The sequence below is a fragment of the Garra rufa genome, chromosome 23 (genome assembly GCF_049309525.1).
Source record: "Garra rufa chromosome 23, GarRuf1.0, whole genome shotgun sequence".
Lineage (NCBI taxonomy): Eukaryota > Metazoa > Chordata > Actinopteri > Cypriniformes > Cyprinidae > Garra > Garra rufa.
Window position 1 is genome coordinate 11,934,942 of NC_133383.1, and position 25,790 is coordinate 11,960,731.

At 34.2% G+C, this 25,790-nt stretch overlaps 2 protein-coding genes across 2 annotated transcripts; one reads left to right on the plus strand and one right to left on the minus strand.

Moving 5' to 3' along the window:
- The first annotated feature begins 313 nt into the window (after window positions 1–313).
- Window positions 314–17,562, plus strand: LOC141298916 (neurofibromin-like). Its single transcript, XM_073829217.1, has 20 exons — window positions 314–322; window positions 435–681; window positions 809–882; window positions 2,634–2,975; window positions 3,096–3,235; window positions 5,802–5,924; window positions 6,024–6,107; window positions 6,205–6,342; window positions 6,434–6,615; window positions 7,626–7,837; window positions 9,673–9,834; window positions 9,957–10,060; window positions 11,160–11,295; window positions 13,541–13,699; window positions 14,456–14,553; window positions 14,628–14,774; window positions 15,126–15,272; window positions 16,331–16,441; window positions 16,833–17,036; window positions 17,451–17,562. The coding sequence occupies exons 1-20, from the start codon at window positions 314–316 to the stop codon at window positions 17,560–17,562; spliced, it is 2,931 nt and encodes a 976-aa protein (XP_073685318.1).
- Window positions 17,563–20,144: 2,582 nt separating this feature from the next.
- On the minus strand, window positions 20,145–24,711 carry LOC141298794 (oligodendrocyte-myelin glycoprotein). Its single transcript, XM_073829106.1, has 2 exons — window positions 24,526–24,711; window positions 20,145–21,842 (listed from the first exon to the last, which is right to left on the minus strand). Exons 1-2 carry the CDS (start codon window positions 24,537–24,539, stop codon window positions 20,603–20,605), a joined length of 1,254 nt encoding a protein of 417 aa, XP_073685207.1. The 5' UTR covers window positions 24,540–24,711; the 3' UTR covers window positions 20,145–20,602.
- Between the last annotated feature and the right edge of the window lie 1,079 nt (window positions 24,712–25,790).

The following is a 25,790-nucleotide window of genomic DNA, read 5'->3' on the forward strand; positions in this document are numbered from 1 at the left end:
AAATGTGAAGTATATAACCAAACTACACTGTGTGGGGTACAAATAGAATTTAAATAAAAAAAATATATATATAATCAAGTAGTATATTTAATAATTAATTATTGTTAATAATAATAATGATAATTTTTGTTGTTGTTGTACTACACATTTTATTTGCCAAAGTGTGTAGTATATAACCAAACAACACTGTGTGGGATACAAATAAAATTGAGAAAAAAAAAGAATAAAAACAAGCAGTATAATAATAATAATAATAATGTTGTTGGCAAAATGAAGTATACAGCCAAACTACCTTGCAATCTTGTATACCACAATGAAGTGTGTTTGACCTGACTTTCCTGTGTAGCAAGAGAACAAGTATATCAACTAAAATTGGCTATATAAACAATTAAGACAAATATAATTCTTTTCTTCCTTCTGTTCTTCTTGTGCAGGATCGGGCTACAGCAGGCAGTAACATCGCCATCTGCCGGCAGGCCCAGACCAAGCTGGAGGTCTGTCTTTACATGTTCCTGTGGAGTCCAGACATGGAGGCAGTTTTGGTGGCCATGTCCTGTTTCCGCTACCTGTGTGAGGAGGCAGACATCCGCTGCAGTGCGGAAGAAATCCCTGTGCAGTCCCTTCTGCCAAATTACAACACGTTCATGGAGTTTGCATCTGTCAGTAACATGATGATTACAGGTCTGTCTAATAAACTAGTTTGAATGTACGAATTCAGACACATGCCTGTTTATTTTGAGATTTGTGAATGATATTACGGTGCCTCTAGAGGGCAGCACACTTTTAGTGATCTTTCTGATCTTTCTAGGTCGTTCGGCTCTACAGAAGAGAGTAATGGCTTTGCTTCGGAGGATTGAGCTACCCACCCCGGGAAACACAGAGGTCAGAGATCACACATTTAATGCCAGTAGACAGTAGTAGAGTCATTCTGGTTGCTTGACAAACACATTTGCATCGTCCTAGTTGTGTGCCTTTGTATTATTTAACATAATTGTTTTGAATCGGAGCATTTTAGCATATGCAAAACTTTATTTGTTTTTCAAAATGTGGTTGGATTTCACAGTTTGCCCTTGGATGCCGTTTCTGTTGTTTGTGTAAAAATAATTAACCTTTTGTGGTCTAATTTGACGATAACATGGATGACATATTATAACAGCTCTGTTTGGTCATTTCAGGCCTGGGAAGACACACATGCCAAATGGGAACATGCTACCAAATTATTTTTAAGCCACCCAAAAACAAAACTAGAAGACAGCCAGGTCAGACACACCTACATTCAACACCCAAAAAGGGCCTACAGTAGAAAATAAATTTGTCTACATATGAGTGATTCTTCAGTTTAAGGGACATTTCTGTTGATTAGGTTTATTTGTAAATAATTATTTTTAAATTATTCTTATATAATTAAGATTCCTATCAAGTATTAGTTCATAAAATGTAAAATCATTTATTTAAAAAAAAAATATATATATTTTATTATTCTATAGTGTTTTATATTATTTTATATTTATATAAATAATACAATATATAAAACAATTAGTTGTTCTATATTTAATAGATTATAATTTATTTTAGCTCTTTAACTTTTCCTAATTTGTAGTGTTGAAAAATGAAATTTATTATATATGATTTTTAAAAATCATTTTATCATTTGAGAATTGTATTTCAGTTTAATTTAAACTGTACAGTTTTTATTTAGTTAATGTAAATTTAAGTACACATACACACACTACCAGACCATATTTTTTGAACAGTAAGATTTTACTGTTCTTTAAAGAAGCATTTTAAGCCTGTTAATTTATTTTATCGAAAGTACAGCAAAAACAGTAAAGTTTTGAATTATTTTACTTTTTAAAATACATTTTCTATTTGAATATATTTTAAAATGTAATTTATTCCTGATTTCAAAACTGACTTTTTAGTATCATTACTCCAGTCACATAATCCTTCAGAAATCATTCTAATATTTAGATTTGTTGCACAAAAACATTTATTATTATTATTATTATGTTGGAAACAATATAATTTAGAGTAGAATTTTTTTCTTTGTAACATTTAAATAAATATCTTTGTCACCCCCCCCCCCCCAAAAAAAATGTATACTGACTTCAAGCTTTTGAATGCTATAGTGTATAATATTACAAAAGCTTTTTATTTCAGATAAATGCTGATATTTGGATATTTCTATTCATTGAAGAATCTTGAAAAAAATGTACTCAACTGTTTTAAATATTGATAATAATAATAGCAAATTAGCATATTAGAATAATTTCTGAAGGATCATGTGACACTAGACTGGAGTAATGATGCTGAAAAAAATGACATTTTAAAATATATTCAGATAGAAAACAGTTATTTTAATAGGAAAAATATTTCAAAACTTTACTATTTTTGCTGTAATTAGATCAAATAAATACAGGCTTGCATTTTATTAAAAAAAAAAAAAAACATTTAAAATCTTACCATTCAAAAACATTTGACTGGTAGTGTGTGTATATATATTTTACTGTGAGAATTACTTTAATTTGAATTTTATATAATTACTAACTCCTATAATAACCATTGTTAAAAAACATAGAAAAACATGAAGAAATATTGGCTGTGTTAAATAAATTCTGTGTCTCTTCCTTCAGGAATGGACCAATATGACAGGCTTCCTTTGTGCGTTGGGTGGCGTGTGTTTGCAGCAGAGGAACACGTCTGCTCTGGCCACCTACAGTCCTCCCATGGGCACCCTGAACGATCGTAAGGGCTCCATGGTGTCCATGGCCTCGTGTGAGGGGAACCCAGAGACGCCCCTGAGTAGGTTTCTGGACCGTCTTCTGTCGCTGATGGTGTGCAATCACGAGAAAGGCCATCATATCCGCAATAACGTCAAAGACCTGGTGGGGCTGGAGCTCTGTCCAGCACTCTATCCCATGCTGTTCAACAAACTCAAAAACGGCATCAGCAGATTCTTTGATGCCCAGGGGCCGGTGAGACAACTAGCCACAATTAATTCATATGTAGTGTGTATGTACAGTGGAAGTCTTGAGAAGCTGTATTACTTGCATGAAACGTCAACGGTACTTATGTGTCTGTGCTCATATATTTAGGTGCCAATTAATGAGACCAACACACAGTTTGTGGAGCAGACCATCGCCATTATGAAGAATCTTCTAGACAACCATACAGAAGGAAGTTCAGAGCATCTGGGTCAAGCCAGCATTGAAACTATGATGCTTAACATGGTCAGGTAAGTCATTTGTTTGCTTGTTAGTATCAGCTTTCCTGTGAAGATCATTCTTTAAATAAATGTTTCCAGTTACATTCTTTCCAGTCTTTACTAAAGAGGAATTTAAGAAATTTCTCCAGGGCTCTACAGTACAGTTTTTATTTCTGCTTGTCCGGTGGTACTAGTAGTTCAAAAGTCTTTTTCATCTTTTATGCTTACCAAATTTTTTTTTATTATTTGATCATCAATACATTAAAAACAGTAATATTGTGAAATATTTTTTATTTAAAATAAAAGTTGTATTTTTTTTTTCCTGAAAAGTGATTTTTTTTAAGGATTATTTGATGAATAAAAAGTTATAAAATATAGTTAAATCTTTTGTAATATTATAAATGTCTTTACTGTCACTTTTTATCAATTTAATTAATCTCTGTTAAATAAAAGCATTACATTGTCTGTTATTTATTTATTTGCAGAAGTGTGTTTTTTTTGTTTGTTTTTTTAGAATTTTAGAATCTTTGATGAATAAAAGTTATAAAGTAAAGTTAAAAAGTTAAATGCAATTCTTTTGTAAAACTGTCTTTACGGTCACTTTTTTTCAATTTAATTCATCCTTGCTAAATAAAGGTATTATATGTTCTGTTATCATTATTATTATTTTGCATAAAAAGTGATTTCTTCAGGATTCTTTGATGAATAGAAGTTATCAAAGTTGAAAAGTTAAATATAATTATTTTGTAACAAATGTCTTTACTGTCACTTTTTATCAATTTACTTCATCCTTGCTAAGTAAGTATTACATTTTCTGTTTGTTTATTTATTTGCAGAAAAGTGTTTTTGTTCAGGATTCTTTGATTAATAGGAGTTATAAAAAAGTTATAGTTATATAAATCTTTTGTAACATTATAAATGTCTTTACTGTCACTTTTTTATCAATTTAATTCTTCATTTCTAAATAAAAGTACTATATTGTCTGTTATTTATGTATTTATTTGCAGAAAAGTGTTTTTTTCAGGATTCTTTTATAAATAGAAGTTATAAAGTTAAAAATAAATCTTTTGTAACATTATACATTTCTTTACTGTCACTTTTTATAAGTTTAATTCTTTCTTGTTAAATAAAAAATATATTAATGTTTCTTTTATTCTTATTTATTAGCAGAAAAGTATTTCAGGATTCTTTGAATAAAAGTTATAAAATGGTTATAAACGTAAATTATATATAAATTATATTTATTTATTTGCAGAAAAGTGTTTTTTCACAATTCTCTGATGAATAGAAGTTATAAAATAGTTATAAAGTTAAAAATAAATCTTTTGTAACATTATACATTTCTTTACTGTCACTTTTTTATCAGTTGAATTCATCCTTGTTAAATAAAAAATATTAATGTTTCTCCTATTTATTTGCAGAAAAATGTTATTTCAGGATTCTTTGATGAATAAAAGTTTATAGAATATTTATAGAGTTAAATTATATATATTATATTTCTTTATTTGCAGAAAAGTGTTTTTTCACAATTCTCTGATGAATGGAAGTTATAAAATAGTTATAAAGTTAAATATAAATCTTTTGTAACATTATACATTTCTTTACTGTCACTTTTTTATCAGTTTAATTCATCCTTGTTAAATAAAAAATATTAATGTTCCTCCTATTTATTTGCAGAAAAATGTTATTTCAGGATTCTTTGATGAATAGAAGTTTATAGAATATTTATAGAGTTAAATTATATATAAATTATATTTATTTATTTTCAGAGAAGTGTTTTTTCCCACAACGATTCTTTTTTATCATTTTTAATTCATCCTTGTTAAATAAAAGTATTACATTTTCTCTTATTAATTCTTATTTATTTATTTATTTGCAGAAAAGTGTTATTTCAGGATTCTTTGATAAATAGGAGTTATAAATAAGTTCTAAAGTTAAATATAAATCTTTTGTAACATTAAAAATGTCTTTACTGTCACTTTTTATCAATTTAATTCATCCTTGTTAAAAAAAGTATTACATTTTCTCTTATTTATTCTTATTTTTTGCAGAAAAGTGTTATTTCAGGATTCTCTTATGAATAGAAGTTATAAAATAGTCCTCTTTTATCAGTTTAATTCATCTTTGTTAAATAAAAATATTTATTTTTCTCTTATTTATTTATTTGCAGAAAAGTGCCCCCCAAGATTCTTTGAAGAAAAGTTATAAAATAAAGTTATAAAGTTAAATATAACTCTTTTGTAATATTGTAAATGTCTTTACTGTCAATTTGATCAATTTAATTCTTGAGGAATAAAAGTATTAATTTCCTGCAAAAAAACAAAACAAACAACAACAAAAACAACTTAACTGATTCCATTAAAAATTTTATATTTATTTATTTTTGCATTATTTATAATTATTTATTATTCTTTTTAAATTTAAAATAAAACATGAAGCTTTAAAGACTACAATACATGTATATATTATTTTTTGAATGCTGTCAAGATTATCACAAGTCATTCTTACAATTTTGACAAAACGTCATCAATATTAGCCTTATTGTTGCTTTATTTGTGCTTATAACAGTACATGTGTGCCTGTTTGTGTGTTATAGGTATGTGCATATTCTTGGCAACATGGTTCATGCCATCCACATTAAAACCAAACTGTGCCAGCTGGTAGAGATCATGATGGAGCGCAGAGATGACCTCTCTTTCTGCCAAGAGATGAAGTTCAGGTACAACAAAACACTACTGTAGTCCTGCTAATTATTCAATAGTCATATTATCTGTTTTAATTATGGTCTGGAGATGTATCAGATTTGTCTGTGTTTTAGGAATAAGATGGTGGAGTATCTGACAGACTGGGTGATGGGAACATCCAACCAGGCAGCAGATGATGATGTAAAATGCCTCACAAGGTAACGTTCTCATGAATACAGGATTTTCATTCAGACAGCATTGTTTATAATCTAGTTTACTGAACAACCTTACAATTATATGTTTGTTTGCACTGAGCTCTTTGGTTCTAATTGACAGGGATCTAGATCAGGCCAGTATGGAAGCAGTGGTGTCTCTTCTGGCCGGGCTGCCCCTTCAGCCAGAGGAGGGGGATGGTGTTGAACTGATGGAGGCCAAATCTCAGCTCTTCCTAAAGTAAGACTCAAAAGTCCCATATCAAACCCAAAGCCTTATAGTGTCCGGTCATGGGATTTGTACATCACTCTGCCTCTGCTGTCCTCCACAGGTACTTCACTCTGTTCATGAACCTGCTGAACGACTGCAGCGAGGTGGAGGACGAGGGTCAGCAGGTGGCTGGACGTAAGCGAGGGATGTCCAGGCGATTGGCATCGTTAAGGCACTGTACCGTCTTGGCCATGTCCAACCTGCTCAACGCCAATGTGGACAGTGGCCTTATGCACTCAATTGGTGGGAGAATCAAGCGATAAACCTTTCATCTAACACTTAAAATTCATAAATCATTTAATTTAATTTGTTAATTATTTAAAAATGTATTTTTTTTTTTACATTCAATATATTTTTTTGCTCATTAAACTATTTAACTCTATCATAAATTAAACTTGATTTTCAGAACAAGTATTGACTTTTTATGACAAATCTTTAAGAGCATATAGTAATATATTCAATAATACTTTCAATTCAATGCTAGGACTGAATTAGAGGGATAGTTCACCCAAAAATGAAAATTTGTTGTTTATCTGCTTACCCTCAGGGCATCCTGACTTTGCTTCTTCAGTAGAACACAAACAAAGATTTTTAATTCAAACTGTTGCAGTCAATGGGATCCATGGCTTTGAGAGTCAAAAAATCATACACAGACAAAACCAAATCGAGACGAAACTCATCCAGGACTGTTGACTTTTCACCGACTCCCAACTTTTGAGCCTGATCGACTGAAGTTATGGTTGCTTGCTCTTTGTCATGCGCTGGCTGTTGTGAACACGCTCAGGACAGTTGGACATTGCAGTGGATCAGAAGTAAAAAATTATATAAATACTGTTCAGTTTCTTGCACAGACCAATTGTTTTGTGTGTTAAGTCCTTAATGTATCATCACAAGCTAAAAGGTTTAATTTGGTTTTGTCTGTGTATGTTTTTTTTTTTTACTCTCAAAGCCGTGGATCCCATTGACTGCCATTATATGACTAACAGACTGCAATGTTTGTGTTTTATTTGTGTTCTACTGAAGAAACAAAGTCACCTACAGCTTGAATGTACTGGGGGTAAGCAGATAAACATACAATTTTGGGGTAAACTATCCCTTTAAGCTAGATAATGACACTAATGTTGTAACAGCGACACTGTTATTGAAATGAACTGAATCAACATTGAACTGAATTAAGCTGCTTTGACAATCTGTATTATATAAACTTTCTCACACATATAATCAAACTTTATGTGTCTGTTGCTTTCTTGTAGGGCTTGGCTATCATAAGGACCTTCAGACCAGGGCTACATTCATGGAGGTCCTCACTAAGATCTTGCAACAGGGGACAGAGTTTGACACTCTGGCAGAAACTGCCCTGGCCGATCGCTTTGAGAGGCTTGTGGAACTTGTCACAATGATGGGGGATCAGGGAGAGTTGCCTATCGCCATGGCACTGGCCAATGTGGTCCCTTGTTCACAGTGGGTGGGTACTTTATACCAATGATCAAATTTTTTTTTGTACAGTGCAATATGCATAATTCATTCCGCTCTGATTATACTATATAGTATAGTATAATGTAAGCTGTGTCAGCTCAAATTCATCTTGATAATGTCTGATGACTTTGATAGAAAGGTATGTAATGGATTACAATGAACCAAAATTCAACTAACTGTTAGAATGACAATATTTACACAACTATCGATAATTTCTTGAGCAATTACCAAGCAATGCTTAATTTTGTTCAGTCTTTGGTGTAAAAAGAAAAAACATGGTCTTAAATTTACTGGTAATCCACTGTTGTGAAAAGATTGTGGGTATAATATGTCACAGTTTACTTTATTTTGCTATCCTCACTTGCATAAATTAACTAAAGTGTCCTGCACCCACTAGTAAAAAAAATATAAAAAATTATATCTGGTGTCTAAATGATTTTTGGTTTGACTGTATTTTTATATTTTTTAATTATATATTTTTAAATGTATTCAACTTTTTACTTCAAAGAGTCAGAACGTTGACAATCTCTAAAGCTTGAATATCTCCCATTGACGTACCCTATTAGAATCTTTGCAAGTCAAAATCGAACTATCAAATGATTATTTCCATACTGATTTGGCAATGCTCTTTTCTTTCTTTAAACTTATTTACTTATTAATTTTGTTTTGGTCTGGTGTTATTATCATTCTCTTTATCTCTTTCATTGTTTCGGATTAAATTTTTTTCTTTGCTTTTTCTTTTTTTTATTTTAGTTTGACTTGAAGGCTCTTTATGTAGGTTATTTCTGATATTTCTTGTATTTCTGTCATAATTGACAAAGCAGCTTGTTTTCAAACACTTTTTATAAACAGAAACTGTGAGTATTTGTGTATTAAATTATAAACGAAGCACAGTTCATTTTGTGATTGTAAATTTCTTGCAATTCACTTGGTATTTAGAAATCAAAATATTTTACTACTCAGCCTGTGTTTGCATATTGCAACAAAGGTGACTCAAAAATGACAATTCTGTCAGTAATTACTTACCCTCATGTCGTTCATCTTCAGAAAACAAATTAAGATGTTTTTGATTAAAACTGACATCTTTCTGACCCTGCATAGACAACAACACAACTGACACGTTTTTCGTTTTTGGGTGAACTATCCTTTTAATAATTTTGCGTATTATTGGGCTTGTACTGTTTATTGTGATGTAAATATATTTTATCTTGATTTCATTTTTTAATTTTTAGATTTCAATTTGATTATTTTAATATAGAAATAATGTTTTTTTTATATATACTTTTAGGCCCCCTACGTCCCCCTATGAAAGTTTGGTGAAGCCCCTTTTTGAGAACTTCTGACCTGGCAAACACTGTACTTGCACTATTTGCAAGCACTTACTTTACCTCCAGAAAATGCAAAACTGTGTTTTTCTTTTTGTTTAATGATTGTAGCTCTTTTAAAAAGGTATAATTAATAGTATAAAATGAGAAAATGCATTATTATTAACCTTTACTACTCATCATTTTATCTGAAATGTAATGTAGTTTTATTTGCACATTGTAAGCCTAAAGAAGGTCAGTTGACTAAAATGTTGCTAATAAAATATTGTGAAGTAAATTATTAGTAATAATTATTAACTAGTAGTGTGGTTGTTTTTTTAATTTAATAAAAAAAAAAAATATGTTTAAGTTGCCGTAGTTTTTTTGTGTGTAATCCAGTGCACTTACAAATGATTCAGATGTGTGGGGCACTGTATTTTCTATTTTGTTAATGTCAAAATCTGTGTATGATTTTACTGTAAACTCACAGTTTGAGTGGTCTTATGTTTGGTCTTTCCAGGATGAACTGGCACGTGTTCTGGTGACGCTCTTCGATTCGAGGCATCTCCTGTATCAGCTCCTGTGGAATATGTTCTCTAAGGAGGTGGAGTTGGCAGATTCCATGCAAACACTGTTCCGCGGCAACAGCCTGGCCAGTAAAATCATGACGTTCTGCTTTAAGGTGCCTCTACGATTCCCCTGGCGTGCACTGAAGTCAAATGATCATTCAAAGAGGCAAATGATCCAGATTAAGTTTAGCTGTGAATTTCCTTCTTGGAAACTCATGGAAACTCCCTTTTTCAGGTATACGGGGCCACGTATCTGCAGAAATTATTGGAGCCATTGCTCAGGGCGGTGATCACGGGTACTGAATGGCAGATGCTGAGCTTTGAGGTGGATCCCACCAGGTATTTGTCCAAATGAACCTTTGAAACAGTGACTCACAACTGGTATGTTGGTGCAAATTCGCCTGTCACCAGATAAAAGCTAGCCAAATTAGGCAGAAGCATCATGGACAGGTTGCAAAACATGCTGTCATCCTTAAACCATGAAAAAAATACGCAAAGCAAAAGACTTTAAATAGAGGTTCACTTGCGAGAAGGATGAACTGGTTTGCAATGACCACCCTGTGTTTTGTGTGGTTAATAAAGATAAATGTGGTAAATTTCTTGCAATTCAATCGGTATTTAGAAATAAAAGTATTTTACTACTCAGCCTGTGTTTGCATATTAAAAGGAAAGGTCACCCTGAAATGAAAATTCTGTCATTACTCACGCTCATGTCGTACCAAACTCGTAAGACCTTTGTTCATCTTCTGAAAACAAATTAAGATATTTTTGATGAAATCCGAGGATTTTCTGACCCTGCATGGACAGCAATGTAGCCACGTACAAGGCCTAGAAAAGTAGTAAGGACATTGTTAAAATAGTCCATGTGACATCAGTGGTTCAACTGTATTTTTATGAAGCTACAAGAATACTTTTTGTGTGCAAAGAAAACAGAAATAACAACTTTAAACAACAATTTCTTCTCCTGTCAGTCTTTGACGTGCGTTCACGAGAGTACGACGACACATGCAAGTATTCTCGTAGCTTCATTAAATTAGAGTTTATTACTTTTATCACATGGACTATTTTATCGATGCCCATACTACCTTTCTGGGCCTTGAATGTGGTAGCTGTGTTGTTGTCTATGGAGGGTCAGAAAGCTTTTGGATTTCATCAAAATTATTTTTTGTGTTCCGAAGATGAACAAAGGTCTTAAAGGGTTGTAACATGAGGATGAGTAATTAATGACAGAATTTTAATTTCTGGGTGACCTATCCCTTTAAAATTTTTGCATATTATTGGGATTTTAAGGACATTTTTGTGTACTTTTATATTATAAACTATTTGTTTCACCACTTAAATGTAATTAGTGTCATATTATCCATTAAATACTGCAGACATGCCTATGTGATCTGGTCAGATTCTGGTTGGAGATGATTTGATTGTGTTCTTCCTGCAGACTTGAGACTGGTGAGAATTTGGAGGAGAACCAGCGCAATCTGTTACGGATGACCGATCGCTTCTTTCAGGCCATAATCAGCTCATCTGGCGAGTTTCCTCCTCAGCTCCGCAGCGTCTGTCACTGTCTCTTTCAGGTGAGGTTGGAAAAACCTCTGAGGTGATTCCTCAGAGCACGAAAGATGCCTGAAGGATATTAAACCAGTGTGTAGATGGTTTTTGTGTATGTCAGTATTTCCATGTTAATGTGTGTGACGATAGTACTAATGTCAAATATGCTTCAGTTTTCTGTGGAGACTGTTGAATTAAACAGTTCAAAGCCAACATGAAATCTAAATTGGGATTGTTCAATCAAAAATGAAAATTCTGTCATTAATTGATGACTCATATCGTTCTAAACCCGTAAGACCTTCATTCATTAAGATATTTCTGATGAAATAAGAGAGCTTTCTGATCCTCAGACAGCAACACAACTGAAACGTTCAAGGCCCAGAAAGGTAGTAAGGACTTAGATAAAATATTCCATGTGACATTAGTGTTTCAACCATAATTTTATGAAGCTACAAGAATACTTTTTGAATGAAGTTCAACTTCATTCAACAATTTCTTCTCTTCCGTGTCAGTGCATTTACGACAGTCGCAGTTGAACACGACAGGTAAGAGAAGAAATTGCTGAATAAAGTTATTATTTTTGTTTTCTTTGTGCACAAAGTATTCTCGTAGCTTCATAAAATTAAGGTTGAACTACTGATATCACATGGACTATTTTAATGATGTCCTTACTACCTTTCTGGGTCCTAAACAAGTCAGTTGCTGTCTATGCAGGGCCAGAAAGCTCTTGTATTTCATAAAAAATATTTTAATTCATGTTCTAAAGATGAACAAAGGTCTTACGAGTTTGGAATGACATGAGGGTGAGTAATTAATGACAGAATTTTAATTTTTGGGTGAACTACCCCTTTAATGCATATTTCTGGTCTTATTTGTACACAATCACAAATTGTCAGAAAAAAGGCCTTTGTAATGCAATTAAATGTAACAGCTTATTTAAAATGTGATTTTTAAATCTGAATTGTCCCTAGGCTGTAGAACGGGTTGCTTTCAAATATATATTTGACATTAGTCCCTGTGTATGTGATGAAAAGGCCACACAGAATATGCAATCATTTTCTGCACTTAACAAATTTGTGTAAATAGTTTTTTGCATTGAAGTGTGATAATTCACAAAAGGATGGTTTTACGAATGATTAATTTAATTCATTCTGTGTTACATAAATGAGGCCATTTGTGCAGAAAAATCAGTGTAATTCTGCCCAATGGATTATAATGGTAACCATTCAAATGTTTGAGGTCAGTTTTTTTTTAAATACTTTTATACAGCAAGGAGGATCTATTAAATTGATCAGAAGTAACAGTTAAGCATTTGTAATGTTGGAAAAGACCTTTCCATGCACATTCTATGTGAGTCTAATAGTTTGAAAGCGTGTGTGTGTGTGTGTGTGTATGTGCGTGTGTTAGCTTGTGCCATGACTTGTTTGTGCTCATTTCTGTTCTGTAGGCTACTTGTCACTCTCTGCTGTCTAAAGCATCTGTCAAAGACAGAAAGGAAGTGAGGAAAGCAGTAAGTGTGAATGGCGGACGTACCTGCTTCCTGTCTCGATTCACTTCATTAATCTGAGACTCTTGTGCACCTCTGGCCTGCATTACTGTCATTACATCAAATCATGTCTACTAATTTCCTGATTTTTGGCAAGCTGAAGCCTTCACTGAATGTACCTCTTAGCACCAGCACCAGGAAAAACAACAAACTCTGTAGCTCCGGCCATCATCTTTGCATGAGCCGTCACTCTCAGGACTGAGGGTTGGAAATTATCAGGGCGTTGAATGCAGTGGTGCATCGTGGGTAGTGCAATTTGGTAACGAACTTCGCCCCTTTTTGAATGCCAGAATGATTTTACGCTTGACCGTTCAACCTGAAACGTTTTTTTCTAAGTAAAACGCATTTCTCTGTAGTGCCATTTTAAATGCTTTGCCTTTCCCTTTTTTCTTCTCTAACACTCTTAAAGGTCACTGGTGAAGACCTCCGCCATCATGAGACTGTTTAACGGCTTTAAACTGCTTTCTACACTTTAACTCTACAGCCTCTGGTGCCATTTCATTCAGATAGTTCTCTCACAGAACCTCATGTTATCAACAGATATGATCAACTACACCTCCAGTAAACCAGAATTTAGCATGATTTGACTTTAAATGTTCAGATGTATTAATCATGTTATGAGTTTTGGTTCTGAATTGGAACTATTCCAATGAAATAGCATCATGGTACCTCAGCCATAAAATCCTTCTTTCACAATCCTGTGTATTTCTATGTTTTGGGTTCAGGTGGTGAGCCAGCGTTTCCCCCAGAACAGTATTGGAGCTGTAGGTAGTGCCATGTTTCTGCGTTTCGTGAACCCAGCTATAGTTTCTCCATATGAGGCTGGGATTCTCGACAAAAAGCCTCCGCCCAGGATAGAAAGAGGCCTTAAACTCATGTCAAAGGTGAGAATTTTGCATAGAAATGAAATTAATACTACTTTTATGAAAATTGTCCATGCTAGAGAACAGGTCGTACCAGCTTATGTTGGCCAAGTTGGTTTTTGCTGCTTCTGTGCTGGTCCAGAAAAGTCTACCAGGTCAAAACCAGGTCTTTGATATGGAAAGCCAACTGGGTCAACCATCTAGCATGGTTTATTTAATCAATAAGCCTCTAAAATAAAAGCAATGTCTAAAACCCACTTAATAGTTGTAAAATCACTGCAGTGCATGGCCTTGAGTGTTTTATTGCTTTAATAGAAACATGATGAAAGGTAAGATTCAAGCTGGGACCACAAAACCAGTCATAAGGGTCAGTTTTTTTAAATTGATGTTTAGGATAGGCCGAGATGCAACTAATCTGGAATCTGAGGGTGCACAAAAAAATCTATATTTTGAAGTTGTCTAAATGAAGTTCTTAGCAATGCATATTACTAATCAAAAATTAAGTTCTGATATATTTACGGTAGAAAATTCACTATATGTCTTCATGGAACATGATCTTTACTTATCCTGATGATTTTTGGCATAAAAGAAAGATAATTTTGACCAATACAATGTATTTTTGGCTATTGCTACAAATATACCTGTGCTTCATAAGACTGATTTTGTGTTCCAGGGTTGCATATATAATGAAAGACATACAAAGTTGTAGACAAAATGGAAAGATTTGGAGTTTTCCATTTTATACAGACTCATATTTCATTTGTTGTCTGTCTGCAGATCCTGCAAAGTATTGCCAACCATGTTTTATTCACAAAAGAGGAGCACATGAGGCCGTTTAATGATTTTGTGAAGAGTAATTTTGATGCAGCCAGGAAGTAAGAAAACAATTAGTGGTCTTTAAGATTTAGATCCTGTCACCAGCTTGTTTTAACTTTGGTTTTCCTTCTAGATTTTTCCTGGACATCGCATCTGACTGCCCAGCGAGTGATTCTCTCAATCACAGCCTGTCTTTCATTAGTGATGGCAATGTTTTGGCCCTGCACAGGCTGCTGTGGAACAACCAAGAGAAAATCGGCCAGTATTTGTCTAGCAACAGGTGAGCGGGTCTTGAAAGACTTATGCTATCATCTAGCTCATGGGGTGCAAATGCAGTTTGGGCATTTCTTGGGCTTAGATTCTTGGAATTCTGCTCATTCAAATCTCTCTATTTGGTTGGAAACTGATTTGCGTATTTTACTTTCCCTTCTCGACTTGTTTCTCTTTGATCTGATTGCATTGGTAGAACACTATCATTATGTGACCGCTGTTTTGTTGTAAAGATAATCATCCATCACTTTGACTGACTGGGTTGTCTGTTGTAATATTGTATTGTAATGTTAGCAAACACTTATTGATGATTCTCATTAAAGTTTCGGTTAATCAGAGAATATTTTTCTAAACTCTTCAGGGATCATAAAGCTGTTGGAAGGAGGCCCTTTGATAAGATGGCCACCCTGCTTGCTTACCTGGGTCCCCCAGAACACAAACCTGTAGCAGATACTCATTGGTCCAGCCTGAATCTCACCAGCTCCAAGTTTGAGGAGTTTATGACAAGGTAGAAAATGCAGCACTAATTTAATGTTATTTTATTTTATTTTATTTTATGAAAAAATCTAAACATTCTTAAAAGTCAGTTTGAATTAGTTTTATTTTTCTAACACTGTTTTTGGTCCCAGTTTATATTAGGGGTCCTTAACTACTATGTACTTGCATCAAAAAATAAATTAAACGTACTTACTGTGTTCATATTGCATTGCAGAACACTTTTGCTGCTATTAAGGTGAGATACGGGTAAGGTTAGGGAAAGGTTTTGGTGGTATGGGTAGGTTTAAGGGTGAGTTTAATGTGTTTTTTTTTTTTTGACATTTCCATAAAAAACAGTAATATTGTGAAATATTATTTAAATGAAAAATAACTGTTTTCTATGTGAATGTAATTTATTTCTGTGATGCAAAGCTGAATTTTCAGCATCATTACTCCAGGGTTCAGTGTCACATGATCATTTTGAAATCATTCTAATATGCTGATTAATTATCAAAAGTGATAGCTTATATTGTTAGAATAGATTTCTATTTTGAATAAATGTTCTTTTTAATTTTGGTTCATCAAAGAATCCTGAAAAGTTCCAAAAAATATTAGGAAAGCTCAACTGTTTCCAGCATTGATAATAAAAGAAATAAATCAGCATATTAGAATGATTTCTAAAGGATCATTTGACACTTAAGACTGAAATAATGGCTGATGAAAATTCGGCTTTGCATTACAGGAATAAATTATATTTTAAAATATATTAAAATAGAAAAACGTTATTTTAAACTGTAATAATATTTCACAATATTACTTTTTTTTTTCTATATTTTTGATCAAGTAAACACAGCCTTGAAGAGCATAAGAGAATTCTTTAGAAAACATTTAAACATCTTACTAATCCCAAACTTTTGAATGGCAGTGTAAAAATATAATTTCAGAAATTAATGACATATTGGTATTTTTTAAAACGTAAGTACAATGTAAAAACTATTTTAAGGCCACCTGGTATAAAATGGGACCTTTTTTTCTTATTTTAAGCCAAAACCCCTCTTTTAAATTGCACTTGTTTATATTCTTGTTTAGACACCAGGTGCATGAGAAAGAAGAGTTTAAAGCGTTGAAGACTCTTAACATCTTTTACCAGGCTGGAACCTCAAAGAACGGAAACCCTGTGTTTTACTATGTAACTCGCAGGTAAGACTTTATAATACCTGACTGACAAGTGCAAAAGAATTACAAAATCACACAGAGTTAATTTATTCACAGTTTTATTTTACAATCCATTAACTAGCAGCAGCTTTACAGATGCATAGATTTACCTTTGTTGATTAAATAATGAAGATATTACAGCATTTAACAGCAATAAATAAAAAAACCCAGATTGCCTGTTTCATATTGGCTGTAAATAGTACCAGTATTTTTCACATTGGAAATATTTTTGCTAATGTTAAGCTAAAAGCTGTTCATTTAACATCTACGAAAGTGTACAAATATAATTTCTGAAAGACTATCAAGTTTCTGAGGAATCTCACAGGATTGTCTGCCTTCAAAGCACTTTCAAAGGTGGTCACTGTGTCATCTGTAGAAAGCTCAGAGCAATGAACACAAGTGGCAGAAGGTTGAAGCAGCTAGTCATGGAGGGAGAGGAGGAACTGCCAACGTGGGCACTGTGTATTGTGTTGATGGTTGATGTGCTGTTGTTCAGAGACCCATTCGAGTTGTTAGAGGAGCTGGTGGAGGAGCTAGAGGAGCTGGTGGAGCTACCTGAAGTGCTGGTGTTTGTATTCTGGTTAGCGCCGTTCCCATTTTTAGTAGTGCTGATGGTGGTAAATGCAGTTGTAGTGTTTGAAGCACGGGGAAACTGCATTTGGACCTGCATACAGTTGAACATCACAACAAGCAGAACCACACAGATGTCCACTCTTAGAGCCATTTTTTTTTGATCTGAGAAAAACAACACAAAAAACATCAGTATAGAAGTATATGCACCTCTTTTTTTACTAGCTCCATAATGATGTTTAACGCTTATATAACGCTTATTATAATTTTTTTTTTTTTTCAGATAAAAGATTAATTTATGTTCACAGAGGTTAAGCATCATTCAGAATTTAATAAGATTGCATTAGTCCAAAAGAAGTAAACATTCCCTAGGTACTCACCAGCTGTGCTCCTCGTAAATAATGCTGATGTTTTTCTCTGCCAGCGCTGATGTGCAGTGTCTCCAGACCGACACGGATGCTTTTAATAATGACACCAGTGGAAGAAGTCACATGATTCTACAAAAAGGAGGGTCAGTGATGGAAAGATCATGCTGACAAGATTTCCTTTTGTTTAACAAATAGTTTGTTTGTTTTTCGTGAGGTATCATGGTGAAATTGGAAGACTGGCTTTAGGTGCTGTGTTTACGGCGAAAGATTTCCATATATAGCAAAGTCTTACTTTGAAGTTTGTATTCTTACATAGTTATGTAACTTGACATAAGAGTTTATCACTATGATTGGCAATAACAGGGTTTCTAAACATTGTGTTTGTGTTCATTGTGTTGTGAGTCAGCCATGATAATGAAAGCATGATGGTGAGAAAAATTAACCCTGCTTTTCCAGCTGGAAAATTCTGTTAGCTACGAAGCTACGTTTTTGAAATGTGATGGATAGTTTTGAGCTTCTCACCACTGCTTTAGGTAGTTGTAAAGATGGATTACCAGCTGTTTTAGTAGACCATCTTGGTCAAGTGTCCCTGCTGGTTGTCAGTGGTTTTTGAAACTTGGCAGCTGTGCTGAGAAAAAACAAAACAATAGAAAGCATCACAGAAATTCTAATGGTTTCCACTGCAAAAATCATTACAAAGCATTAACTTTAAACCATTAAAACTGTTAAAAAATGGTTTACTGTAGTGTTAGGATTTAGTGGTTTTAACAAGCCACCAATAGAAGGCAACCAATTTCTAGTAGAGACCAACAAGATACATTATAGTTTCCATTAAAACTAATGCTATTCCCATTACAAATTCTGTGATTATTTACAAATTACGTTTTTTTCAGCAGGCAGGTAGTTTTCTGGTCATTTTAGTGACTGATTTATTACTTCAAACATGGTTGAAGTATAATGTTTTTTAAAATGACATTCAAATGTAATTAGTTTTGACCATGGATGGAAAAGTAATAGTAATATTGTAGCCACGTGGTGACAGTTTGGCTGGTTACCATTACTAGCCAAGTTTCCATCCAGTTTTTGCACTGTTTGGTTATCGACAAAGAGAGTATGTGGGAAAAAAACCTTTAAGAAATGTGCTGTCTCCAGCCTGTTTCCATCCAATTGGGCTTTTACAGATAAAATGGTGCATGTTACGTCATCCCTAAAAAAACAAATTGTCACAAGTTTTGTTTTGCCCTTGAGGTGTTTCCATACGTAATTACACCTATTGTGCAAATTACATAGTAGTCTTTCTGTTTCTTATCCCTTTGCAACAAAACTTTATTATATAGACTATTATTAATTTGTATATATAAATTATTTGTATTATAAAAACGTATATAATTGTATATAAAAGTGTCATGAGTGACTTGTTTTGTTTCCCTTTCTCTCCCTCTCAAAAACACAATTATATTTTATATGTGTAGCATATTTTTAACCATGCAGCAAGCATTTTTAAATTATTTTAAAAATTACTTATCTAAAAATCTTTTTAAACGGTAATATTGTAATAATTCTTCAAAATTCTTAAGGTCGGTTAATGGTTAATTGGTTAACGTAAGCTATTAATCACAGACTGACAAAAAAAAATAACTTGTCCTATTGTTACCATATACCAATAGTAATAAAATCATTTTATATACAGTTTAATAATATGATAAATTTAATGTGGCTTTGAACTACACAGAAACCTGCCTATAGGCTACTTCTGTCATGTAACACCACATTTATTTGTGTTAAACCCTCTTTGCTCTACAAAAAGTGTTTCCAAACAAATTTTTGCGACATTTGAAGTATCAATATAGAATTTATGCACTTTAGTTAAATGGAAAAATATTGTGTCAACACTTGATACATTTTATAGATACATTTCCATCAGCTATATCGGTAAACATTTTGAAGCGCTGAATGCTAGTGAATGTGGGCCCCTATGAAATGTTCTATTTTTTCCCAAAGTCCATTTTATTTAATTTTTTTTATAAATTCCATTTTTTTTTTTTTCAGTTTTAATTGAAATCATGAAACTTATACTGTTTAACAAAATTAAATTTTAAGGCCCTATTAAATTAGTTTTATTTTTACCGAAATCTGTTTTGCAATAATTTTCTGGATTCCGTTTTAATGGTTTCATTACATTTTAATAATCAAAAGAATGTCTGATTAATTAAATAAATAATTAATGTATTGTTTTATTTATTTACTTTTTTTCAGAAGTACTGTTGAAATGTGTTGTGTTTTTAAATTTGTCTGGTGAATATTCTTTAAAAATGAATGTTTTCTTAATAATTGTAATATTAGTAGTAGTACTATCATTAAAATAAATAATATATTTCTGTCACAATTTCTTCAAGTTAAAGCAAACTTTTATTTTGACGGGTTGCTGTAAAGTTTCTGTTAGTATATGATATGACATTTAGAAGTATATCAGTTTTTCTCAAAAGAAATGGCAGATTTCTCATGAAGTGACTCTCAGAGCAGTTGTAGATATTACATTTGTTTATGTACTCACATATTGAGGCATCAGAGGCTGAAAACACCATGAGCGTCACGTGTGCTTCAGTATGTGTGTAGTAAATGAAACCACACATCTGCGCCATTCATTCATACATGGATTCCGTGATTATATTTGTGTTTTCGGCATCGTGGAAATCATAGGGCCCTGTAAATGCCGTAGTTGCACCCTTATGTGGGCAGAAAGCATATTTCTTTATTGAATGGCATCACAAAGTAGCTATGTATTCTGATGAAAATTATTAGATTTCATTATATTGATTTATCATTTTTATAATATTTTTCATAGATTTTATTGAACAGTGCAGAGCTTTTGATTAAAAATGAATGCTTTTTGTTAATGTTTTTTATTATTGCAGTAGTATTAACAGAATCATGCATTTAATTTAATCATTTTTGAAACAAAATGGATTCTTAGAAGTTAATCGAATTAACATATGAATGCTTTTACACCCATTTTATGTAAACCTGTATGTCCAGTAATCCTGCTTGTTGCTCCTCTACATCAGTAGATGGAGGTTATATTGTGAGACTGTTCTGTTTTGGAAGCTTTTAAGTTCATTTAATGTTTTAATGATATGCTACACATTTGAAAATGCAGAACATGTTATCCATTTGTTAACGTGAGTTAACCGTGTGACTCGGCTGACTCTCAGAGCCCTTGCGTCATGGCCATGAGGAGGAGCGTAGAGCAAATTGATGTGTAGATTGAACCCACACTGCATCTTGAGCTTGTGTTTCGGCTGAAGTTCTGATTGGGTCTCTTCACACTCCGCGTACGGAGAGTGGTGGTCCTGCGGGTGGTGGAGATAGTGGTGACGAAGTCGCCAGTTGTGACTGGGCCTTCTGTAGTTGAATGAGTATCAGAATGGGAAACCTCTGAAGTTGAGGTAAAGATATGTCCATTTTTGAAAGACTCCTGTTCCTTGGTGCTTCTAGATCCTGTTTGGTCATCCCTGGTGTTCAGGAGTGACGTCCCCGACCAGAAGTGTGTGGTGACTGCTTCTACATATGGATGGCTTGGCTCCTCAGTGCCAAAGACGTATGGGGACAGCGTGTAGGTTCCAAAGTGCCAGCTCCCTGTCCTGGACAGGTGAGCCTCTCCGCAGGTGTGCCAGGTGTGGCAGGGGCAACCCAACACTCGGGCGGGAGTGTGATGGGTCCACATCAACAGGTGGCTAATATTGGCAGTTTCTTCACAAGCCCAGGGATTGTCCCCTAGAGTGATGAGCTTCAGACTTTGCAGATGCTCGAACACCCCTTCACCGACCGTGGTGAAGCGGTTTGCGTGCAGATAGAGCCGAGCCAGCTTGTGTAGGAGGTTCAGGGACCCCGGCAGAATCTGGACCAGAGTGTTATGAGATAGATCCACCACCTCCAGGTTGTGGGGCATGTTGGTAGGTACCGTCCAGAACTTGTTATGACTAAGATTGAGAGCCTTCAGGTTGGGGAGCGTGTTGTTGATGAAGACCACACGCTCCAGCTTATTGACGGACAGATCCAGAACTCTCAGGTTCCACTGGTATGCTGTGTCATCCTTGTTGAGTACGCGCAGACGGTTTCCTGAGACGTTGATTTGCCACAGTGCTCGTGGCAGTGAAGCTGGGAAATGAAGCAGGCGGTTGTAGGAGATGTCTAGGATGCGCAGATGTGTGAAGGAGCTCAGGTGGTGGTCCAGGTCAGATAGCCGATTGTGGGTTAGGTTGAGGGATTGAATGTTTCGCTGCAGGCCCACAGGCAGATGCCTAACCCCCCTCCAGGAACAGTCAACTGTCCGATGGCTCTCGCTACAGGAGCAGACAGTGGGACATTCTGCATGTACGTAAGTGCACGTAAACCACAGCAAGAGTAGGAAGGACATCGCTGCACACACCGGCATCTTCATTGTGTTTCTGTAGAAATGTGCAAAAAGAGATTTTTTTTTTTTTTTTGCTGAATGCTTTTTTGTTTCTTACATGCTAGATGCAGAATGCATCCAAAGTAATTTGTGTTTGTAGTAATATTTTTTTTTAAGTGAGTCTGATTACAGAAAGTTTAAAGATTACAGTCTGATTACAGTAAGTGATAGAAATCTGATTATAATGCACATGAAAATGAGTCTGATAACAGCGCATTGTATAGTAAATAATGACAATCAGTCTGACTTTAGTGAATCTGATTATATTGAGTAACTGGGTTTGATTAATCTGATGACAATGAGTCTAACTGTATTGAGTAGTGTGATTTGTGTCTGATTACAGTGTGGTAACGCAGTCTGATTATACTGATTGGCTGAGTCTTATTACAGAAAGTCTGATAAGTGTTTGCAATAAGTTCATTTTGAGAAATGCAATTTGGGTCTGATTATAATGGTGATAAAAGTGTCTGACCTAAGTGAGTCTGATTACAGTGTCTCTGATGTTATGTAATTATGGTTAGTCCAAATTTGTTTATATTGAGTGACTGTTTTGGTCTGATTAATGCGAGTGATGCTAACGAATCAAACCATATTAAGTAATGTGACTTGTGTCTGATTACAGTTTTTTTAATGCAGTCTGATTATACTGATTGACTCAGTCTTATTACCAAAAAATGCTAATGAATAAGTGATAGCAGCAGTTAGTTTATTTTGAGAAATGCAATTTGTTTCTGATTATAATGGGGATAAAAATGTCATCACAAAAGTGGTGCATCCAAATTTAATTATATTGAGTGACTAATGAGGTCTAATTAATGTGAGTAATGACAATGAGTCTAACTGTATTGAGTAATGCAATTTGTGTCTGATTACAGTGTGTTAATGCAGTCTGATTATACTGATCGACTGAGTCTTATTACAGCAAAAAAAGCTGATAAATAAGTGATGGGAGTGAGTTTTTTTGAGAAATGCAATTTGTGTCTGATTATAATGGGGACAAAAGTGTCTGATCTCAGTGAGTCTGATTATAGTATGTCTGATACTATGTAATTATGGTGAGTCCAAATTTGATTATAATGAGTGACTGATTAGGTCTGATTAATGCGAGTGATGACAATGAGTCTGACCATATTGAGTAATGCGATTTGTGTCTGATTACAGCGTGTTAACTCAGTCTGATTATACTTATTGACTGAGTCTTATGACCAAAAGTCTGATAAATAAGTGACTGCAATAAGTTTATTTTGAGAAATGCAATTTGTGTCTGATTATAATAAAAGTGTCTGACCTCACGGAGTCTGATTACAGTGTATCTGATGCTGCGTAACTATGGTGAGTCCAAATTTGATTATATTGAGTGACTGATTAGATCTGATTAATGCGAGTGATGACAATGAATCTGACCATATTGAGCAATGCGATTTGTGTCTGATGACTGTGTTAACAGTCTGATTATACTTATCTTATAGCAGAAAGTCTGATAAATAAGTGACTGCAATAAGTTTATTTTGAGAAATGCAATTTGTGTCTGATTGTAATAAAAGTGTCTGACCTCAGTGAGTTTGATTACGGCGTGTCTGATGCTACGTAATAATGCTGAGTCCAAATTTGATTATATTAAGTGACTGATTAGGTCTGATTAATGCAAATGATGACAACATGTCAGACCATATTAAGTAATACGATTTGTGTCTGATGCTACGTAATTCTAGTGAGTAAAAATTTGATTACATTGAGTGACTGATTAGGTCTGATTATTCAGAGTGATAACAACGATTATGACCATATTGAGTAATGTGATTTGTGTCAGTGTGTTAACGCAGTCTGATTATACCGATTGATTGAAAAGTCTGATAAATAAGTGATGGCAATACGTTTATTTTGAGAAATACAATTTGTATCTGATAATAACGGGCATTAAAGTGTCTGATTACAGTGTGTCTGATGCTACGTAATTATAGTGAGTTCAAATTTGATTATATCAAGTGACTGATTTGGTCTGATTAATGCGAGTAATGACAGCGAGTCTGACTATATTGAGTAATGCGATTTGTGTCTGATTACAGTGTGTTAACAGTCTGATTATACTGATTGACTGAGTCTTACCACAGAAAGTCTGATAAATAAGTGATGGCAATAAGTTTATTTTGTGAAATGCAATTTGTGTCCGCTTGACCCCAGTGAATCTGATTATGGTGTGTGTGTGTGATGTCACATAATGACGATGAGTCTGGACTTTAGTCAATCAGAATATAGTAAATGATTAAAATGACAATTTTCAGTCTGATTATACTGAGTCTGATTATGGTTAGTGATGACAATGAGTCTTACATAATCTTTGGTATTGGTGACAAAAAGTCAATATAAAATTATGTGTATTTATGTTTTGCCACTTATGTTTGCAGTTGTGAGGCTAGTCGAAGCATTGCCATGAAATTCGAGATCAGTGTTACACATGCAAATGTACAGCAGAGGTGTGAAGGTCTTCATGCAGTGGCTCTGCAGATCTGCCTGCACCTAGTTCTGCTCGACTCTCTAAGCACGTGCTTAGAAAAAAAAATGCATTTATATTTCATGTGCTTAAATGCTTGTTCATATCATGCCACATAATCTAAAAACGTGTCCTCATGAGTTTAATCCTTACTCGGGTAAACCTTGCTGCATTGTGAATTACTTACCTTCTCCTTGTCATCACTCTGTCCTCTTTCTGTCTTTCAGTTTCTCTCCATCTCTCACCTCTTTCTTTCTGCTTGATCTCCAGATTAGCACGGCTCTGCTATATGTATATATATTTATATATTTTTTTTAAATGATATTCTTGCTTTATGCTGCAGTAAAATCCAAATCCCGACTTTCTCTGTGCTGGTCCCTTTCTGGGATCACTATGATAGCGGAGGAGAGAGAGAGAGCGAGGGAGGGGAGATGTAGTAGAGTCTATGCCCTGGTACAAGAAAGGAGAGAGAGGAAGTGCTGACATCTCTGTTTCCTCTTTAGGATTCCCTCATTCAGCATCCATTTCCTCTGCTTTCTTTTCTGCTCACACACTCTCTCTCTTTCTCCTTCCTGTTTTGATTCTTTCTTCAAGTCATTAAGCAACACTTAACCTGTAATTCAGATCTTAAGATGTTTTTGTCTGAGATTTATATTCCTGGCATGGAGTCTGATTAAAAAAAAAAATTCCAATGGGGATAAATTCTACAGAATTTCAAAATGAACACAATTTCTGATATTGCACAAATTAAAATTTCTTAAAGTATTATAAGAGTACAGTACTGTTATATCTGTTTAAAACATTTCACCACGTTTTAATCAATTTCTCACAGATTTTCTCTCACAATCAGCACATAAAACTCAGTGTTTTCATTTAAAACACTGATTATGAAGCAGTTCTTAATTCTTAGTGTAGTAAAATTCCTAGCACGCTTTATGGAAACTGATTTAAAGTTCCTCACCATCGTGTTCTTGCACGGGCAGGTGTGTGTGCGTGTGCATTTTGAACAAAAGAGCACTGGTACAGAACCTTTTCAGTGCCACTCTCCATCTCTCTCTCCTCCTCTCCCTTTTTCTTCCTCAATCGCTTCATTCTTTCAGAGCCTGATAATGCTGCCCAGTAATGACACATCCTCTGCCTACTAATGTAGCTTTGCTCTGTGTGTGTGTATGAAGCTTGTATATTTGTGTTTTTGTGTGTCAAGCAGAAATTGCATAGTCAGACAGTTTAGCTTACTTCATCTGCACTCAGCTCTTATTTTACATGTGCTGTCTAGTTTCTTCCCTTAGTTCATTGATCTGTTCATCAAACACACAAACACAAATCCCCACTCCATTTCGAATGATTCTGTGGCGTGTGTTTTAGTAGATCAGTGTTTTTGCTGTTTTTGTGTGTTAGCCAGCCAGATTTGGATGTGAAAGGAAAGTTAGCTGGAGGTCTTTGGTAAGAGAC